This window comes from Canis lupus (assembly GCF_003254725.2).
Source record: "Canis lupus dingo isolate Sandy chromosome 17 unlocalized genomic scaffold, ASM325472v2 SANDYCHR17.02, whole genome shotgun sequence".
Lineage (NCBI taxonomy): Eukaryota > Metazoa > Chordata > Mammalia > Carnivora > Canidae > Canis > Canis lupus.
Window position 1 is genome coordinate 63,249 of NW_026019395.1, and position 19,313 is coordinate 82,561.

Here is a 19,313-nt window from a genome sequence, read left to right on the forward strand (position 1 = left end):
CACATATCATAGTAAATGTGATGAAAATGTGTGTTACAGTTTTAAATTAATGCCTGGTGTATACCTCCTTTACTACCTTGTGTCTGCATTGCCTCCTATGGGCTTGTTTGTGCACAGCCAGTCAGGCACATAGAATTTTCTGGAGTCTTCTCTCCTACATAGCTGTCTCCTCATGCTCCAGCAGGGGGCGTTAGTTTATGTTACAGCAGTCAAGCAGCTAATTATGACTGCTGATGTGACTTTCACAGAGGACACTGACATTTGCTAAGTGCCTAGGCCAGGCCCGTGTCCAAAACCGTTTTATAGATCTTAACTAACTTAATCCTCAAATCCCCAAGAAAGAAAATGAAGGCTCCAAGACTTCACGCTCCGTATGATAGCAAGTTTGAGGCAGGGTCAGTGAGATCCCGAGTGGCTTAATGCCAGTGCTTTGCTCTTCCCACTGTAATAAACTACCACAGGCTGTGGCTGGAGTCTTATGTGATTGAACACATCCTGGGAAACAATATCCACCTGATTGTTGCCTTTCTCAAATCAGGTGTTTCTCCAGTCTCAGTTCAGACACCTGATTCTAAAGTCCTGCAGTGGGGGCCTTTCAATAGTTTCCCAAAGGATGGCCCTTAGCCCATAGATAGAGACCCACCTGTATCAGCAGGGCCACAGAGGAAGGCTGTGTAGTTTGTGCACTGCTCAAAAGTACACAGCTAAGGGGGAGGTAGGGACTGAATTCCAGCCTGCTTTTGTCCTGTGAGTCCAGGAGGCTGTCTTCCGAGAGCATCCGCTTTAGTTCCCACAAGGGCACTGTGTCTGCGAGTAGTGGCCCTGTCTTTCAGGTGAAGCTGGCTGACCCCTGCGATCCAGGGGATGCACATGTGCTGCCCTTCACTTAGTCACCACATCCCACCGTCCTGGCCATAGCGATGGGCTGAGGCCTGAGCAAATGATGCACATCAGGGGATCCTTGGCCAATAAGGCTTTGTTTGGAGGCTTCTGTTTGAGGGCTGCGGGTGTCTTTTTTCCTAAGGTGAGCACTGGGGCTGTGGCTGCCAATCTTGCAACTGGATGGGGCTTGATAATGAGGTTCACTCAACCAAAACGGGTCTAAAAATGCAGAGAGAAAACCCTGTTCTGGTGACTTTGTTGAGCTCTTGGTCGGGTTATTCCTGAAGCCCACATCTACCCACAGACAGTAGAGTAACATGTACCAACGCATCCTCTGTTTTCCTTAGACAGTCTGGCTGTCGGTTGTGACCAACAGTGTAGTAACTAGTCTACGTAGCACCCTCAGGCCTGCTCCCCGTACCCCTTTCTGGCTCTGTGTTTCCATCACAGCACCTGTCACCCTCTCATACGACATTGTCTATTTATTTAGTTAATTGTTTTTATGCCTCCACTCTTCACCCCTGCTCTTTAACAGCAAGGGATTCATCTAGTTTGTCTGTTGATCGGTGCGCAATCCCTGAAATGAATTCTTAGCACATAGCATACGTTTAATAAGGTGCTGTTGAATGACATAGCTACTCGATGGATAATTAAAGATTACTAAAATGCCATATGCAGAACTGGAAACCGGCACAGTTCTAAAGTTAACCAAGGACCAGCCTTCTAATAAGATACGTGGCTGCTTGCCCGTGTTTGGAAACTGTGCTCACACACATGCAGCTTGTTGGCCTTCCAGCAATTTCAGGGAGAGTGCTTAGTTAGTGTTATGTCACCAAGAGTGTTTTAGGTTGGTGATGCTACTCAGTTGGAACTGTTTTTAAACATGCTTTAAGTATTTTTAATGTATTTACAGAATGATTGTTAGATTGTACTTTGCTTTCTGTTGGTATATCTATTATTTATCACTCCTTGGATTTTTATTTTATCTTTGCTTCTTTGCTATCATGAGCTCCTTTTCTGGAGGAGAGGATGAATGAATTAAGGGAGGTGGGCAGGCCATGGTGTCTTTTATCTCTCATATGTGCCATAGTCAGGAGACATGGAGAATCTCTACTTTTTTGGGAAATTGTGACCCATGTTTCTCTTCTATTCTATTACTTCTTACAGGAAAGACCACAGAATCTGGCACTTAATCCAGCGAGGTCCTTACATGGATCCTATCAGTCTGGCATTTCAGATTTATCTTTCATCATAGAATCGGATACCTTTGTTTCTCTGATGGTGCCTTACTCAGAACCCTGGTAGGAGTTGGTGGTTGCTTTTCACTGAAGCTAACTATCAGCCTGTCATCTTGTCTGAGCTCCCACCATTAAGACATTTATCCCTTGGGTTACCAAGCCTTTTTGCGACCTATAATTTCTGATGTCTTCCTCTTTGGTTCCAAAAGGGTGACAGGGGTGTGGAGGAAAGGAGGAAGAAGTGGGGTGGGAAAATCAGCTCTCTTTTCACTTCCCTTATCCTCATTGCACTCTTCTGTGAGCCAGCATGTCATAGCTAGTCTCAGCCTACTAATGTCACAGGGGAGCAGGGGAGCTTTCTCAGGTTCGGGTATAAGACTCTGTGTGGACTGGTTGGCAGAGCAATGTGGGGGGAAGCCAATGGCCATCCACACAGCCTGAAGTGCGTGGCTTGGCCGCACAACCTCACTCTCTGGTGGTGCTTCTAAGAAATGCAGATGTGATCACACCAAAGCCGTATTTTCTGTAATTGTCCAGTCCATATTATTTCTTCTTATATAGCCGAGTAGATTCTTGACCTAGAGAGTCCCAAATCTGTACAAGCGAAAAATTACCTCCTGAGGATTAGAGCAACCACCTCATAAGGGATCTCAAACCTCACCAGGCAGAGAGGCTTGAGTGAAGAGATGGGGCTGTTAGTGGCTGGGGAGACAGGAGCATCAGGCCCGAGGCAGCTCCAGGCCACTGGCTGTGACTCTTGTCTATCCCCATCAGCTGCTGTACTCACTCTGAAATAACACCACCCATTCACCCTGACACAGAGGTTGGCCAGGCCTAGGGCCTCCCTCCTTCCTCTCGTCAAACCAGGGCCACAGCTGGGGAGGAGCTATTCTGAGGGAAGGCAGGGTCTAGGAGGAAGGAGATGAAGAAACACATGGGCATATTTTTCTGAGTCGTTTCCTTTTTCATTCCCATCACTACTGAACTGGAACAGAGCAATCTTCTACACAGACAGCTACTTACTAAAAGATGGCCCTGGCATCTGTGGTCCACATCAGCCTAATAGGAACCCTGCTGGTTGACATGCCCTTTTGCAGAAGGAAGACTAAGGAGGTGTCTGAGCAGGAGGATGTGGGCACTAGAGAAAGGGCAGGGGGGTTCAGAAGCTGAAAGGGGCTGGGAGCTCACTCCTCAGGTTCCTCCTCCTGTCTTCCAACCTTTACACCTGATGGCCCAATGCCCAGGGACTTCACCAGTCCCCCTAGATGGCCAGAAGTGGAGAGGAGGAAAACAGGACCACAGGGATGGATCCCAGGGTGACCTTTAGAACTAGAAGCCACTGTCGCAAACAGCGTTGAGGACTTTGCCTCTAATAAACCTAAAAAAGTGAGTGCAGCAAGGGCCTCATCAGCCTCTGTTGCCATGTTTACTCTGAGATCATGATCAAATGCAGCCAGCATGCACAGAGGGAAGAGGACAGGGGCTTGCGAGGGGTGGGCACAGCCTCGATGCACGCTCTACGGTCGGTATTTGCACAGGAAATGCTGCTGCTTGCTGCAATCATTGCTCTCCCAAGCTAAAAAATCTGTAAGAGAATAAACAGATGAAAAGAACAAAGAAAAAAGAAAATAAACACGTTCTAACCCATCCGGCTCTGTACTGCACTTCCCTGTGTTACTTGAGTGCTTTGCTTGGAACCCCGGGAAGGCACTGCCATGGTTAATCTCATGTGTCCACTGGGCTGGGATGTGCGCCCAGGTGTTTCGTGTGAGGGAATTTTTTTATTTAGCTGTGATTGGTATTTAAATTAGTAGACTCTGAGTAGAGCAGATTACCCTCCATAATGTGCATAATCATCCAGTGAAAAGATGGAGTTTCCCCAAAAAGCAAGGAATTCTGCGTCCAGGGTGCCCCCCGGCCCCGGACTGTGACATCAGCTCTGCCAGGCTGACAATCACATGAGCCAGTTCCTTAAAAGAAATCCATTTCTCTAGGGGCATGTGGGTGGCTCAGTCAGCTAAGCGTCTGCCTTTGGCCTAGGTCATGGTCCTGGGATCCTGCGATCAAGCCCCGCATTGGGTTCCCCACTCAGCGGGCAGTCTGCTTCTCCTTCTGCTCCTGATCTCTCTCCTCTCTCAAATAAATAAATAAAAATTTTAAAAAAATAAATAAAATACAATTTAATAAAAGTGTTCCTCAGTCAATTCTCCATGTGCCTTGGAGCTTCTCTCCTAACACTCTTAGCAGCTACAACGTCCACTTTTGCTTGGTTAACTCCAGTGATGGGGTTCTCACTACTTCCCGGAGGTAGCCCATTCTATTTTTGAATAGCGTTAATTGTTCACAATTTTCTCCCTTAATTTAGACAGATATCCACATTTTGTTAGCTTCTACCTATTGATCTTGGTTGTGTCCCTTCTATCTGGACTGTCTTACGCCTTTCACAGCAGCGGTTGGGGTCTCTGCAAGTCTGGGAGAAGCTCTTCCTTCATCTGCGAGGAGACCTTCTCCTTGTGAAGGGTCGGGACCTGGCCTCAGAGTTTGTACCTTACCCACCATTCATCCTTTGCTGTTGGAAAGTTTTCTTGCTCTTTTTTGTGCATATAAACTTTATTCCTTAGAGAGCAGCCCCCCTGCCTCACGTCCCTGATTCCTCAGTCCAGGTCTTTCCCAGACCCATTTCCTGCCCAGGAGCGGTGCCCTGGTGACACCATGATGGCCCTTTTAAACCCAATGTCTTTGGCATCAAGTAGCCCCTTTATCTTTGATATTCTGTTTCCTTGTTTTATAAGGGAAATGTTCCACATCATTATCCGCTGTGGTTCTCAAATGTAAGGATTTTATGGGTTATGTAGCAGTCTGGAGACAGTTTTGGTCAAAACGACCTGGGGTGGTGGTGGATCTACTGACATCAGGGTATCCTGAACCTACGATGACAGGACAGTCTCCACAACAAAGAATTATCCAGCCCCAAATGTCATTGGTACAAAGGTTGGAGACTAACTTATTAGCATAAAAAGCCCAGAATGAAAGCAGACAAGAGAAACCAGGAGACTCACGTGATCATGTGCAGCCTGCAGCTGAGGGTCTGGGCCCTGCATTTTGGGGACAAAATCCAGGGGAACAAAGAAGAGGGAAGAATGCAGGCAAAGATGAGGTCCTGTGCCTCCCAGGGACCCCTGAGTATCAAGAAGTCCGAAAGGAGTCCTGCATGTTTGCTCCCGGTAGTCGGGGTTTCCCAAAATGTGGCATCTTTCCCCTTCATGGTATGAATATAATAGGATTTTAAAATAAGCCTATTTCAGAAAAAAAGTGCATGGATGTAAAGAACCTATTAAGTAAACAGATGAACCACTGGGCCATTGATACGGCCGAGATTGTAAAGTGGTCACAGATGACTGAAGGTCGGTACACCATGTCTGTGGCAAGACCACCGTCCTATAGAAAACAGAGTTGTTGGTGTGGATGGGCGATGAGGAGCGGACGGTCCATATTTGCTCTTACAGGTAAAGGGCAGGGCTATGATTTAGGAAAAGGCAAGGGACAGCACGTGAGGACTTACTGTTCCTGGCGCTTATGTCCGCACAGTACATGTTCTCGCCCATGGACTCACCAGACCAGCTTTTGTATAAATATAAGGCCCCATCGATCCACTGCCACTGCTGCCTCTGCAAGTGACCAGAGATGGAAGATAGTCAGCCAACAGGCCTCCTGCTCACGGGCTCATAGCCAGAGGCTCCTCTCCAGCCCTCTGAATACTTGTAAAAATTTGTCATTGCAAAAATAGGGGAAGCACAGAAATGTGCACGGAATGAAAAATAGAAAACTCATCCCATTTAATCGGTGAGAGAAAAACATTACTAATATTTTGCCATATTTACTTCTGGTATAAATATTTTTCTCGACCACAACAGTTTTATGTGCTAAAATATGTGGTGAGCTTTAAGATACCTCTTCAACTATGCATATTGCTTCCTAAACATTTTTAAATGGCAATTATGTACTATAATTTACCTTAATTCTATTGATGATTGTTTCTAACTTAAAATTATTATAAAGAACACTGCCATGAACAACTTTGTTCTGAAGCTGTTTCTGTACTTAAACATATTTTCTTAGTTAGAAATCAGAAGTAGAATGTTTGGGTCAAAGGGCATGAATATGTTGAAGGTACTGATATGCATTTTGTCAAATTACTTTCCAAACACTTTCCAGTTGTAGGAATTTAAGTCTCCATCTACTGGACAATTTCTTTCTTTCTTTTTTTTAAGATTTTACTTATTCATGAGAGACACACAGAGAGAGGCAGAGACATAGAAGGAAAAACAGCCCTGCGGGGAGCCCACTGAGGACTTGATCCCAGGACCCCAGGATCACCACCTGAGCCAAAGGCAAATGTTCAACCACTGAGCCACCCAGGCTTCCCAGGACAATTTCTTTATAACTTTAAAAATATTATTCACTGAGGGGCTCCAGGGTGGCTCAGTTGGTTAAATGTCTGCCTTGGCTAGGGTCATGATTCCAGGGTCCTGGGATAGCCTGGAGGTGAGCTTTCTGCTCAGCAGAGAGCCTGCTTCTGCCTCTTTCTCCCCCTCTGCCCATTTCCCTCCCCTTGCTTCTGCTCTTGCATGCTCTTGCATTCTCTTTCTATCCCTCACACTTGCTCTCTCTCTTTCTCTCTCTTTCAAATAAATAAATACATCTTAAAAAATTATTCATTAATACAAAGCAAAAGCTTGATAATCTTACAAATCAAATTATATTGCTATTTTAATTTGCATTTCTTTGATAACTAGAGACATTATTTCAAAGGATTTTATTAGCTATTTGCTTTCTTCAGTTATAAATGCAGAAAATCAAATCTATCAGGCTTTCCCAAGGGGGCATCTGTGGACCAACTCTGAAGTTACCTTTTGTGGGTCATGCAGGCCGATCCACACAGGCTGGTTTATTTGGAAGCCCCTTATGTACTTTGCTACCATGTTGGCTTCCTTTATATTCTGGAGAGATGCCAGGTGGGCTCCGTTTCCATACAACTGACACTCGAGCTGTGGGCAAGAAATTGTGCTAATCAACTCTTGAGGTTTAAAAGCATTGTCCTCATCCCAGAACCCTGGTGCACCAAGCAGCATGGAGTGTGCAGCCCCATCTCCTCCAGAACTTGAGATCTAAACCCCATAGCACTTCCTGTCTCCATAGGAGAAAATACAATGGTCACAAGTGTGAGATCTCAGAGGAAGAGGGAGCCCGAGGCAAGGTTGTGAGCTTTAGGGTCAGTGGAAGTGCCTGGGCTCCTCCTGTTCTTGCGTCATGTTACCTCAACAAGTCATGACCTCTCTGAACTTTCCTTACCTGCTACACAAGGGAGTTTGTGAGGATATAATTGCTATAATTACATATTATAATTCTGCATCGCAAAAAATCTAAGAAATCACTCATTATAAAATGTGCCTTTTTTGTTCATGTCCCACCAGGAAAGAAAGAAAAAACCACTGCCACTTTATCTAAATAAGGGAACATTTGATTTTGGAGGTGTTTAAACGTGAAAAGAATGTGTCTCAGAGCAGATAGGATAGGGTAGTGTTCTTCATGGAGCACCTCCAATATGAAGAGCATCTCACACACGCTGTCCCACTGAATTCTCACACCAGTCTTAGGAAGTAGGAACCACCTTTAGTTTATGGTGGAGAAACACATGATCAGAAAGGGGTGTTAGACTTAATTGCCCAAGAATAGAGCCCAGGTCTGCATAACTCTCAAGTTCCATTCTGTTTTACTTTAAATTATTCTGGCCCCCATATCGCACAAGAATAACACGTGTAAAGTGTAAACAAGTGCTCTGTACATTATTTTGTACCAAATAGGAATAGTGTAAATTGTCTAAAAATGAGTGATGCCTCCTTCAGGAGACAGGAGACTCCTCAAATGTTGGTTTAGAATTGAAGATCTTGTGTTAGCTACTTTTTCATTCTAGATGAATGTGCCTGTTTGCTTTTCCTCAGCAGTAGCCACAGGACTTAACCTAGTTGGATTTCTGAGTGCCTTCATCCCAGTTAAGCTAGACTAGGGACTGGTGTGGAAGCATGCAACTATCTGCTCTGTGGCAACTTTTAAAATCTCAGCTCCAGACCCAAGTTTGTTTTACACCTATATGCTTTTTTGGATCCCAAATTCTTGTTCTTCAAAGAGGCTACTTTCATACCTGTTTAAGAGATTTGACCTGGATTTTTCTTGTCCATTACTGAATGATAATCACCTTTTGTTTCAGGTATTGGATGGAACATGGGGTATAACTATAACTGGAAATTTACGTCCAATTAAATAAAACAAACTTTTTATATCTACATGTCATATAGCTATATAAAGATATAGACTTATTTTATGCTCTTTTGTTACAGGATCTGCCTACATGATAAAAATTAATTTAATACAACTCAATTTAATAAAAACAGGGTCTTGGCTGTGGTCGCTATTCCAATGCTTCCCTTTGGTATCTTGCTCATGATTAGATGTGGCTAGTATTGGATGCTCATGCAGTCCTCACATTTGCAGCCACTTTACAACACCAAAATGCTTTCATACCCCTAATTTCATTCAACTTTGGAATATGTGATACACAGACGACAGATGACCAGTCAAAATTTAGTGAGAGTACCAGTCACAAAGGATTCCTGGGACAGAAGAGGAAGCAGGTTCCAAGGGGTTGAGTGAGATTTTGCTCCAAGTCCACACTCCTGATAGTGATGGAACCAGGCCTGGAACTCAGATCTCTCTTTCTGTGTCCAAGATCAGTTCCTCCTGTCATCTTCCTGGTGCCTCCAGACTCAGGGTCTTGAGAACTAAGATTGGCCCTCAATATTGGCAACTAGTCAAAGAGCAGCAGTGGCTATGCAAAGGTTTTTTGGGTCTTTTTCCAGCACCTTCTCTGCACTCTGTTCAGGAGTGGTTAACCCTGCTAAGGCTCTGTATCAATTCTGCGGGCTGTTTTTGCCCTCAATTGAGCACCCAGCATGTGCCACAGGCAAGTCATTTTAACAAATACTTCTGACAAGCCCATGAGATAAAGTGTCATTTAATTTTACTTACTTTTTAAGATATTTTATTTATCTGTTTATTAATTTGAGAGAGAAAGAGAGAGCATGAGTGGGAGACAGAGGCAGAGAGAGAGGGAGAAGCAGACTCCCCACTGAGCAGGGAGCTCCACACGTGGCTCAAATCAGGATCCTGGGATCATGACCTGAGCCCAAGTCAGTTGCTTAACTAACTGAGCCACTGAGGTGCCCGTGTCATCCCCATTTAAAAGCAAGAAAACAGGTAAAGTGAGGTATAGTTTAACTCTATAAGGCAGACTCATGATTTAAACTCAGGTCAATATTACTCCCAAGTCCCTAGGTATCTTCCTCTTTGTTTTGGTAGAATTCGTGTTGGAATCTCTGGAAACAGCAGTACAGGTGACCTTTCAGAATTTCATAAAGTTGCTTCTCAAGAATTGAGGAAAAGTTGGTTGCTCTCCATTAGCTTTTTTTCTTTTAGTGAATAGTGTCTGGGAAACTCCTTCTTCATGTAGTTCTCTCTCTCTCTCTCTCTCTCTCTCTCTCTCGTTCACATCACAAAGGAAGCACTGCATTAGGGCTGACTTCCATGGGTTTGCTCCACTAGTTACTCTGGGTGTAATCGGGGTAACATCACTTTTGCTTACACTGCGCTGAAATTTTCTGTTTCAACATCACAATCTTGCACTAATCCTGCACTTTCTAAGGCCACAGAAGACTTTGCATCCTCAATAGCTATAACTTGGTAAGTGCTCCATCATTGCTGAGTTATTTGTATACAGAGTTCTGAGGCCATACTGGGCCCAGATCACATCACTTTTCCCCATAAGGTGCCCCCAGCCAGTCATGTCAGTTAAACCATCACCACCCCGAGAAACAGCAGCATGGGCTCCCCACAATCCTCTGGGGTGGAGCGCCTACCTGGGTATCTTCAGTGAAACAAAACCAGTAAATTTGTTGGGTGGTGTAGACAATGAAGCCTTCCATTTGTTTAGATTGCTTCATTATCTATCGGGGGTTCTGAAGACTATGTCCCAGGCCTGGTAAATCTGGTACAGCAATTCAATGATTCTTTCTATAAGGTCTTTATCTTCTTATTCTCCTTCTCTTAGTTTATCTCTGTCCTTCTTACTGACAGTGACCTCCTTGAGGGTAATGGCTGTTTTTTGTTCAATTGTACATCTTCACAACCCATCTAGGGTCTGGGCATATAGCTCATGCTCCACCAATGCTTTTAGAACTGAGTGAGTTGAAACACACAACTGCCCTCTCTCCATTTCAGCATAGAGACGACTCCTCAGAATGCCAAGGAAGGACCCTTAGTTCTGAGTCGCACGAGATCTGCAGCTCTGAGTGGCCTCTGCTTTAGAGATCCCTAAGTGTGGGGCCAGATTTCTTACCTCAGCCTCAGACCAGTTTTTCAGCTTCCAGAAGTATCCATAGCAATTGGACTTGTAGTAAAACCATCCAGGAGCACAGCTGGGTCTCATGATGATGTCTGCACAGACACCAAAGGCAATCACAGTCATGATGGCAAAAACAATCAATTACCACACTAGTCAGTTTACAAAATGAAGAGGAGGCTGGTGCCCTGGAAGGACCCTGCTATGCTGCCAAATCTTTATACTGTTAATCTTTCTCTCAGCCTTCTCCAAAGGGAACCATGGCCTTTAGAAGGATAACTGTGCATTGGAGAAAAGGATACACTCAGATCTTTGGGGGATTACTGGACACCGGTTCTGAACTGACACTAATTCCAGGAGACTCAAAAAGTCACTATGGTCTGCCAAAGGAGGGGGCTTATGGAGGTCAGGTGACCACACAGTTTTAACTAGGATTATTTCATGGGGTCTTTGGGACCCCAAGGCCATCCTGTGATTATCTCCCCAGTTATGGAATGCAGAATTTGAACAGACATACTCAGTGACTGGAAAAATCCCCACATTGGTCCTAAGATCAAACAGCCATAATTGAAGGCAGCACAAGAGTGGATGAGTGGCATAGATTGGTAGTGCTGGTTTTGGCTAGGGGGGACAGGACAGGTTAGATGCCAACTTGGATGGAGCTTGAGGATGCGTGAGCTGAGCTGTAAGTCAGTAGCAAGGGGGCAGATGAGGCAAAGGGGGTGTGTGAGCAGAGGAATGGGCGCAGAAATGTGTCAGCTGTGCACAGCAAGAGCAAGCACTTAATTTTGCCTTAAGTACAGGGAATCTTTCAGGCAAACATGGTGGAAAGGAAAAGAAGAATCAAGGCCTGGAAGCCAAGGAAACCATGACAGAGAGAGGCACAAGTTCTTTGTGCTAGTGGATTAGTGAGTGGGCTACGATACCATATCTGAAGGTTTAAAAAACAAGAAGGTGGCTGAAAATGCAGAGGGCCTAGATGTTGAAGGGAATGCCAAGCTGGCAAGTTTGGGCTTTGTAACCATGTGGCTGTGCTCCAATGCTAGAGATGAGTGCAAGGCTCTTTCTATTCCTAGTGGATGTCCACAGACTGTTGTCACAAAGCAAGCATTTCCTCACTCCCCTCTCAAGTGACACTACTGTCACTTGTTTGCCTCATTTCCCTGTTCTATTTCATCCCTCGCCTATAAATCTCTAGGAATTTCCTAGCTTTCACATAATCTCCTTACTCTGGCTAGCATGTGAGGGCTTTCATCACCTAGTCCCAGCTGGATCTTCCTAGGCTGCAACCCCAGGAATTCTTTACAATTACGGGGAGGATCTGTGGAAGAGTAGTGGAGTGACTGGTGAGGATGTCCTGGCTCTACTTCACTCCCCAGGCTTAGCTTGGGTGAATTTCAAGCCCCTGCAGGGAAGCCAGAACCAGAACAACAGGGAGCTAACTATCTGGCTAGTTGGCTCCACAGGAGGGCTTGAAGGCTGCCTCCCATAGTCTTTCACACTCTAGCAAGGTTCAGAGAAAGTGGCTGAATTCCCCAGGACCCAGGGAAGCCATAGGATTGAGAGAACTGGTGGCTGCTGGTTGGCATGGTGTGGAGGGCAGAGAGCCTTAGAACACAAGGACACATCCAGGGTAGGCTAAGACAAGAACCACAGAAGTGAGCCACAGACATGAATACGATGCCCAAAGAACACTACTTCTCTCCCTATGTCCCTCCAATGGATCTCCCCATGGCCAAAGTATTCCCCAGTGGGAAGAATGTCAGGTTATATACATGCTCAGGCATGGTTTCCTTCATGGGGCCACATGGGACTGTGAAAGGCACCCTGGACTAGGCACCAGAACATCACATAATCTTGCTGTGTGATCTTGGGCAAGTCCCCACCTCCTTTGGGCCTGATTTTCCTCATAAACAGAACAAAGGCATTACACCAAATGTGCCTACATTTCATTTTTTACACTTCAGATATTCTATGATACTTATTTTTAGCTTGTGCATACAGTCTTCTTCTTGGCTTTCTCCACTTGGGAGATCTTAGATTATTGATTCTCACTTTGTTGACATGTTACTTTGTACTTGATGCTGGGTCTACATGTATGGAGAAGTCATCTCTCCCATGAGGCTGTAAGTCCTTTGCAAACCAGAATTCCCAGCATATTCAAATGGGAAAACAATGTATAAACATTGGGTAGTTCTGATTAGAGCTCTCACTTATTGACTGCTAGGCGTCAGGTACTTTAAATACATTATCTCTAACCTTCACAAGAAACTTGCAAAATTATTATAACCAACCGTGGAGGCCAAGAAAATTAGGGCCTTTCAAGTTTAACGTTGGCACAAGTACAGCCATTGTAGCCATCTCAGGCCACTGTGACCAGGCCACTGTGACCAGGTACTGAACTCTATCTTACCCTGGCTACAGGCAAAATCACAAAGCACGCCCTTATCGGAATAAGGAAGCAAGAGTTTGTGAGACCTCTTTACTGAAAATTCTCACACCCCTACCCTTACTGAAAAACCCCACCTTACCCCTAGACCAGCCCATAAAAACCCAGCTGTAACCCACCTCAGGGTCCAAGTCCCTGCTCCGCTGTGTCGAGTATACTTGAACCCAAGCTCAAGCTTGTTAATAAACCCTCATGTACTTGCATCGGTGTCAGCTCGTTGGTGGTTTTCTCAGATTCGCAATCTTGGGCACAGCACAACATTTAGTTGATAATTTAACTATGGCTCACAACTATACAAGGCCAGAATTTGATTCTATAGTCCTGCACTTTTTTACTACGTGACATGGTCTTTCATGCCTGTCTGATATCCACCGCCTGTAGCACCTAAACATTTTTTTTGGCGAAAGGAGGGCTATGTGAGTTTGCTGCATGAACACTGGCTCTGGGCTCAGTTCCAGCTGAGTGACTGATACTCACTACCCAGGACGTCAGTGCTGGCTATGCAGCTCAGCAGTAGGAGCAGCCACATGCTTTTGGGAGCCATCGTCCTCTTCCCTGGAGAGCAGAAGAGACCTATGAGATGCCCTCAAAGTTCCTGGATTCACCTGGATCTGTAATCTGAACACAGTGGGTGAAACTGACCCAGGAATTTAGATGCCAAATCACCTATGGAGGAAAAAAGGGTGTTTGTTTGTTTGTTTGTTTGTTTGTTTGTTTGTTTGTTTGTTTTTGGCTAAACTCAGATCATACAATAAAGGGAACTTCAAGCTAAATTTAGAGATTAGGAATATTTAATTTATGTCACCTGCAAAGCCTCTGGTCCGGTGCCAGAGGCCTACCTGTACTGGGATGAATAGTTTAAAAGTCTGAATGAAGGCATTTGGTATATTGTGAAGAGCCTGCTCCTGCTATTTTCAGGAGAACCAACAAGCTTTCTCACAGATCAGGCAGTAATGGACTTTCTATAGAGTCAATTCAATCAAATCAAATCAGTCCCAAGAGTGAATTTTTCTATGTTAGAATTAAAAGTGAATATGTGGTCCAATACCCATATTTCACAGATGAGAGGACCCGAGGTCTATGGGTATGAAGTGGTTTGCTCATTGGCACACAACTACAACTACATATTCTGACTTTAGGGCAACCCTCTGTCCTTTATGCTTAAGTGATAACCACTTTTTTTTTAAAGAAAATAACTTTCCCCATCACCAGACAGTACATGAATTATTAAAAAATCAGTGAATGAGGAGGGCATTTGATGGGATGAGCACTGGATATTATACTATATGTTAGCAAATCGAACTTTAATTAAAAAAAAAGAAAATGGAAAAAGAATTAGATGAGAATCATGGCTCATTATCTTGGGTGAATACTGCCCACTATCTATCTTGGGTCAACTGCCTTTTCCTAAAACTGACTGCTTTCAGAAGACCTCTGAGGAGCCTGTTTGAGTAGCCTTCTTATTTTGTCCAATTCTTTTTTTTTTTGTCCAATTCTGAATTGTTTTTAAATTTAATTAAGGGCTGAACTTCCTGGAAAAAAATTAAAAAGCAAGAAAACAAAAAAAAATCAGTGAAAAACTGGAAGATAGGAAGTAAATTCTATCTCCCAAAGATAAACAATTTAGTGACCAGCTGATAGACGTCGTTCCATGTACATCTGTATATGTGTGCAGGTTTGTGTGCCATTTTATATAAACAGAGTCATAGAGTTTCTTTACCTGGTTTCATTTCTCTGAAACTGGTTGATTGTAATGAACCTTCTTCCCCTCACATAATTATTATGCAGTTTTGATTCCCTCTTTAGTATAAATACACACACACAGGGTTGTGACTTCACAGAACATGCACATGGTCACATCGATACCCTTGGCTAAAATTCCCTCTGAATGGACTGTTCTGTACATTCCAGTAATAGTACACAGATAGCAATGCCAGTTCCCCCAAATCTCAAGGAACACCCAATTTGTCCAGTTTTTTTCTTGCTAATTTTGGCATAATAAACAAAACTCTCATTGTTTTGTTAGTATTTTACAATATTAGTAATTAAATTATTTAAATTAATACTTTTTTAAATGCTCAAAATATATAAAAAGAAGCTGAACAATTTTTATATGATGATTAGCTTTTTAAATTTCTTTTGTAAATTTTTGGTTTATAGCTTTGCACATTTTTACTGTTTGATTGCTATTTTTTTCCTCAGAAATCTGTAGGCCCTTCTTTGTGCATTTATTGCCTTTCATAAATTACTAAGAATATTTCCCAGTTTGTATATTTCTTTTCATTTATATCTTTTGCCACAATGAAGATTTCAGTAATGGCTATATTTACCTTCTCCTTTATAACATTCTGAATTTATATAACAAAAACATGGTAATGATATATCAAATAAATAGGAAAATGATGATTTTTTAAAAAAGAATCAATGTTGGCACAATTAGATAACTGTCAATTTGGAAGGAAAAAATATTGGACCTCTGCTTCTTCATACTCAAAAATATAACTTCTAAATGGATTTAAGCCTTAAACATAAAGGTTTAATTTGAAAATTTCAAATTTTAAAGGTATATGTCTACTTTGGTATGATGGAGAAAGTTTTTTTTTATTTTTTATTTATTTATGATAGTCACACAGAGAGAGAGAGAGGCAGAGACACAAGCAGAGGGAGAAGCAGGCTTCATGCACCGGGAGCCCGACGTGGGACTCGATCCCGGGTCTCCAGGATCACGCCCTGGGCCAAAGGCAGACGCCAAACCGCTGCGCCACCCAAGGATCCCGATTCAATAAAGGAGACACAGACAAAACAAAACAAAACAAAACAAAACAAAAACAGAAAACAAAAACAGGCCATTACCATCCACATAAGATTAAAATATCTACCCATATTCTCTTTTATTTTCATTCATCTGACATTTATTTTAGTCTAAGCATGCCATTGGGTCCAAGGTTTTTTCCCAAATGATTATGAGGATGAAGAATTCCTTGAATCCTACTTTGATCATACCTTATGATCCAAAAATCAAAATATATATTCTGTCAAATAATAGATTGCTTAAGGGGAATGATGGAACATAATATTCAAATTTTCCTAGATAATCTGAAGATTCGATCCCTACACAAGTCCATGTGAGCACTCTGACACAGTGTGAATAAAGAAGGAAACCAAATGGTGAAGAGACCCCTCCACCTTTTAACATCATTGCATTAACCCTGCACTTCTCTGATGAACCTCCCTTCTGAAGGTGTTGGAGGTACTCTCAATGTCCTGCAATCCCCTTAAAACACAAACTGCAAGGACTTCTCCGTCAAGCCAACTGTCTGAGGGAAGGGAGGTACAGCATCTTTTGGAATAATCTATAAGTGGATCTTAACACACTGGCATTCATTGAATGCTCACATGCCACCTAACCTAATTCTAACTAAGCTGCATTGTATATATTAACTTATTTTACCCATGAAGATACTATGTTCATTGAGATTAAGTAACTTTCACAGCTGCTAGATTTCATAGCCATGGGTTAACCTGATGCTGACACCAAATGAAACGCTGTTTATAATAAGGAAGAAAAGAAATGCATAGTTCAAATTAAAAAACACAGCAGCAAGAAGCATGACAAACATTATTAGACCCAAAGCTTGTAATTTCTGGCCCAATGAAGAGCTAGCAGAGGAAAACAAATGTTCAAAGAAAGCCTTCTCCCCTCAACTGGTAGAGAATTATCTGGTTGGCCCCCAAGGCTTTGAGAACCCCTACCTTCTTTGGTGTCCTGAGAAATCCCAGGGAGTTCCTGAGTTCTTAAATCTTCTTGATTCCAGAATTATATGACCTTTGTTTGTTTGAAGATTTATTTATTTATTCACAAGAGACACAGAGGGAGAAAGAGGCAGAGACGTAGGCAGAAGGAGAAGCAGGCTCCCTACAGGGAGCCCAGTACAGGGCTCGATCTCAGATCCCAGGATCACACCCTGAGCCGAAGGCAGATGCTCAACCGCTGAGCCACCCAGGCATCCCTGTATGATCTTTGTTTTAATCATAGAGCAATAATATTGCTTGAAGTAATAATCCACCATAAAAGTCTTATCTGTAGTCAAAGAGAATGTGTGAGAGAAAGCTTGAGAATGAATCAAATAGCCAGAAGAACTCCTCCCTGTTTGTAAACAGCTTTTCCTTTCCATCCCATCCTATCAAAACTGACAACATCCTGTCATGTTAGAAGCCCATCTTCTCTCACTGTGTCTACTTTTTCTTCTGTCAATCTTTGTCATCTCTTTCTACTTTCCATTTCCTTTCTTTCTCCTCCCTTTCTATAAAGATGCCCCACTTCAACTCTGGAGAATCAGGACGTGTCTATATCTTTGTGGAAGAGATTTGCCACCAGGTAGGATGGAAGTTCTGCACACCTGTGGTGTGCTTGAGGGGTCCAGATAGACTTTCCCCTTTAAGGCACCAACCCTATCCCCCTCAGCATGCACCCCATTCCTCAAATATCTATTTCAGCTCCTTCTCTTTGTTCGTCAGGACAAGAGCACTGAAATCTTGTCCTACTGCAGAACAATTACATCAAAATAGCTTACATTGATATAATATTTTACCATAGAGTGTTTCTGTGAGATCCTAACAGACCCCTTGGGAGTTATGTAGGACATTTACCCTCATTTCACACTGAAGAAACTCAATGTTAAGAGATAGTAGAGAGTCTTCTCAGTCAGGTGTGTGATGCTGGTCAGTGGTGGAGCTGGATGGTGACCTCAGGTCTTCCCTGTTTCCTGAATCACACGGTCATATCAAGAAAATAGCCTGTTGGGCAGCTCCGGTGGCGCAGCGGTTTAGCGCCGCCTGCAGCCTAGGGTGTGATCCTGGAGACCCGGGATGGAGTCCCACGTGGGACTCCCTGCATGGAGCCTGCTTCTCCCTCTGCCTGAGTCTCTGCCTCTCTCTCTCTCTGTGTGTGTCTCTCATGAATAAATAAATAAATAAAATCTTAAAAAAAAAAAAAGAAAGAAAATAGCCTATTTAGAAAAGGCAACACTATTTCTTTCTCTAGTGTAGATAGCAAAAAAAAAAAATTAAACTATGTTGAAAATATCAGAGATTATTCAACCTCAAAGGACAAGAACTTTAAGGCTGGGAAGGATAATAGCATTATTCAAGTCCTGTGCTTCTGCTCTACCATCGATGAACCTGTGGCCGAGAGAAGCACCGTGAGTGATTCAGGACAGAGCTAGTTTGGAGTGAAGCTGGTATCAGAAACTGGGCTTTCTTCCTCTCAGCCCAGAGTTCTTTTTACAATGCTACTTGAGCTTTTCCATTGGCTTTTTCTAGCCTGTGTATACATCTGTGGTAGGACAGGAGAAAGTCATGTTTCTATCATGCCCAAAGTGTATTTTTTAGAGAACCTCTGCCATTCTGATGATGCTTTGGAGAAAAAACACAAGGCCTGGGTTTTGATGTATGTTGGTTCAGGTCCTAATTCTGTTACCTGCTCTCTGTCTAACATAGGGCATGCTCCTGAACCTTTCTGAGCCTCAGTTTCCAAACTGTATGTGATGGGAAATCACCAGATGAATTTTGTTTTTTTTATAATAAATTTATTTTTTATTGGTGTTCAATTTGCCAACATACAGAATAACACCCAGTGCTCATCCCGTCAAGTGCCCCCCTCAGTGCCCATCACCCATTCACCCCCAACCCCCGCCCTCCTCCCCTTCCACCACCCCTAGTTCGTTTCCCAGAGTTAGGAGTCTTTATGTTCTGTCTCCCTTTCTGATATTTCCCACACATTTCTTCTCCTTTCCCTTATATTCCCTTTCACTATTATTTATATTCCCCAAATGAATGAGAACATACAATGTTTGTCCTTCTCCGACTGACTTACTTCACTCAGCATAATAATACCCTCCAGTTCCATCCACGTTGAAGCAAATGGTGGGTATTTGTCATTTCTAATGGCTGAGCAATATTCCATTGTATATATAAACCACATCTTCTTTATCCATTCATCTTTCGATGGACACCGAGGCTCCTTCCACAGTTTGGCTATTGTGGACATTGCTGCTAGAAACATCGGGGTGCAGGTGTCCCGGCGTTTCATTGCATCTGAATCTTTGGGGTAAATCCCCAACAGTGCAATTGCTGGGTCGTAGGGCAGGTCTATTTTTAACTCTTTGAGGAACCTCCACACAGTTTTCCAGAGTGGCTGCACCAGTTCACATTCGCACCAACAGTGTAAGAGGGTTCCCTTTTCTCCACATCCTCTCCAACATTTGTGGTTTCCTGCCTTGTTAACTTA

General features: G+C 43.3%; 1 protein-coding gene across 1 annotated transcript; it reads right to left on the bottom strand.

The window, feature by feature from the left end:
• Positions 1 to 3,532: 3,532 nt before the first annotated feature.
• LOC112664101 (regenerating islet-derived protein 4-like) lies at positions 3,533 to 13,725 on the bottom strand. The gene is made up of 5 exons (XM_049107963.1): positions 13,502 to 13,725; positions 10,573 to 10,670; positions 7,031 to 7,168; positions 5,683 to 5,788; positions 3,533 to 3,705 (listed from the first exon to the last, which is right to left on the bottom strand). Exons 1-5 carry the CDS (start codon positions 13,566 to 13,568, stop codon positions 3,638 to 3,640), a joined length of 477 nt encoding a protein of 158 aa, XP_048963920.1. The 5' UTR covers positions 13,569 to 13,725; the 3' UTR covers positions 3,533 to 3,637.
• Between the last annotated feature and the right edge of the window lie 5,588 nt (positions 13,726 to 19,313).

What these genes read in the sequence shown, in the direction of transcription:
- LOC112664101 (XM_049107963.1), bottom strand. Translation starts at nt 13,568, where the DNA reads ATGGCTCCCAAAAGCATGTGGCTGCTCCTACTGCTGAGCTGCATAGCC. An exon ending in AAAACTGGTCTGAGGCTGAG is followed by an intron (nt 7,169 to 10,572) that starts GTAAGAAATCTG and finishes TCTTGCCCACAG; the next exon opens with CTCGAGTGTCAGTTGTATGG. An exon ending in GGACATAAGCGCCAGGAACA is followed by an intron (nt 3,706 to 5,682) that starts GTAAGTCCTCAC and finishes ATTCTCTTACAG; the next exon opens with ATTTTTTAGCTTGGGAGAGC.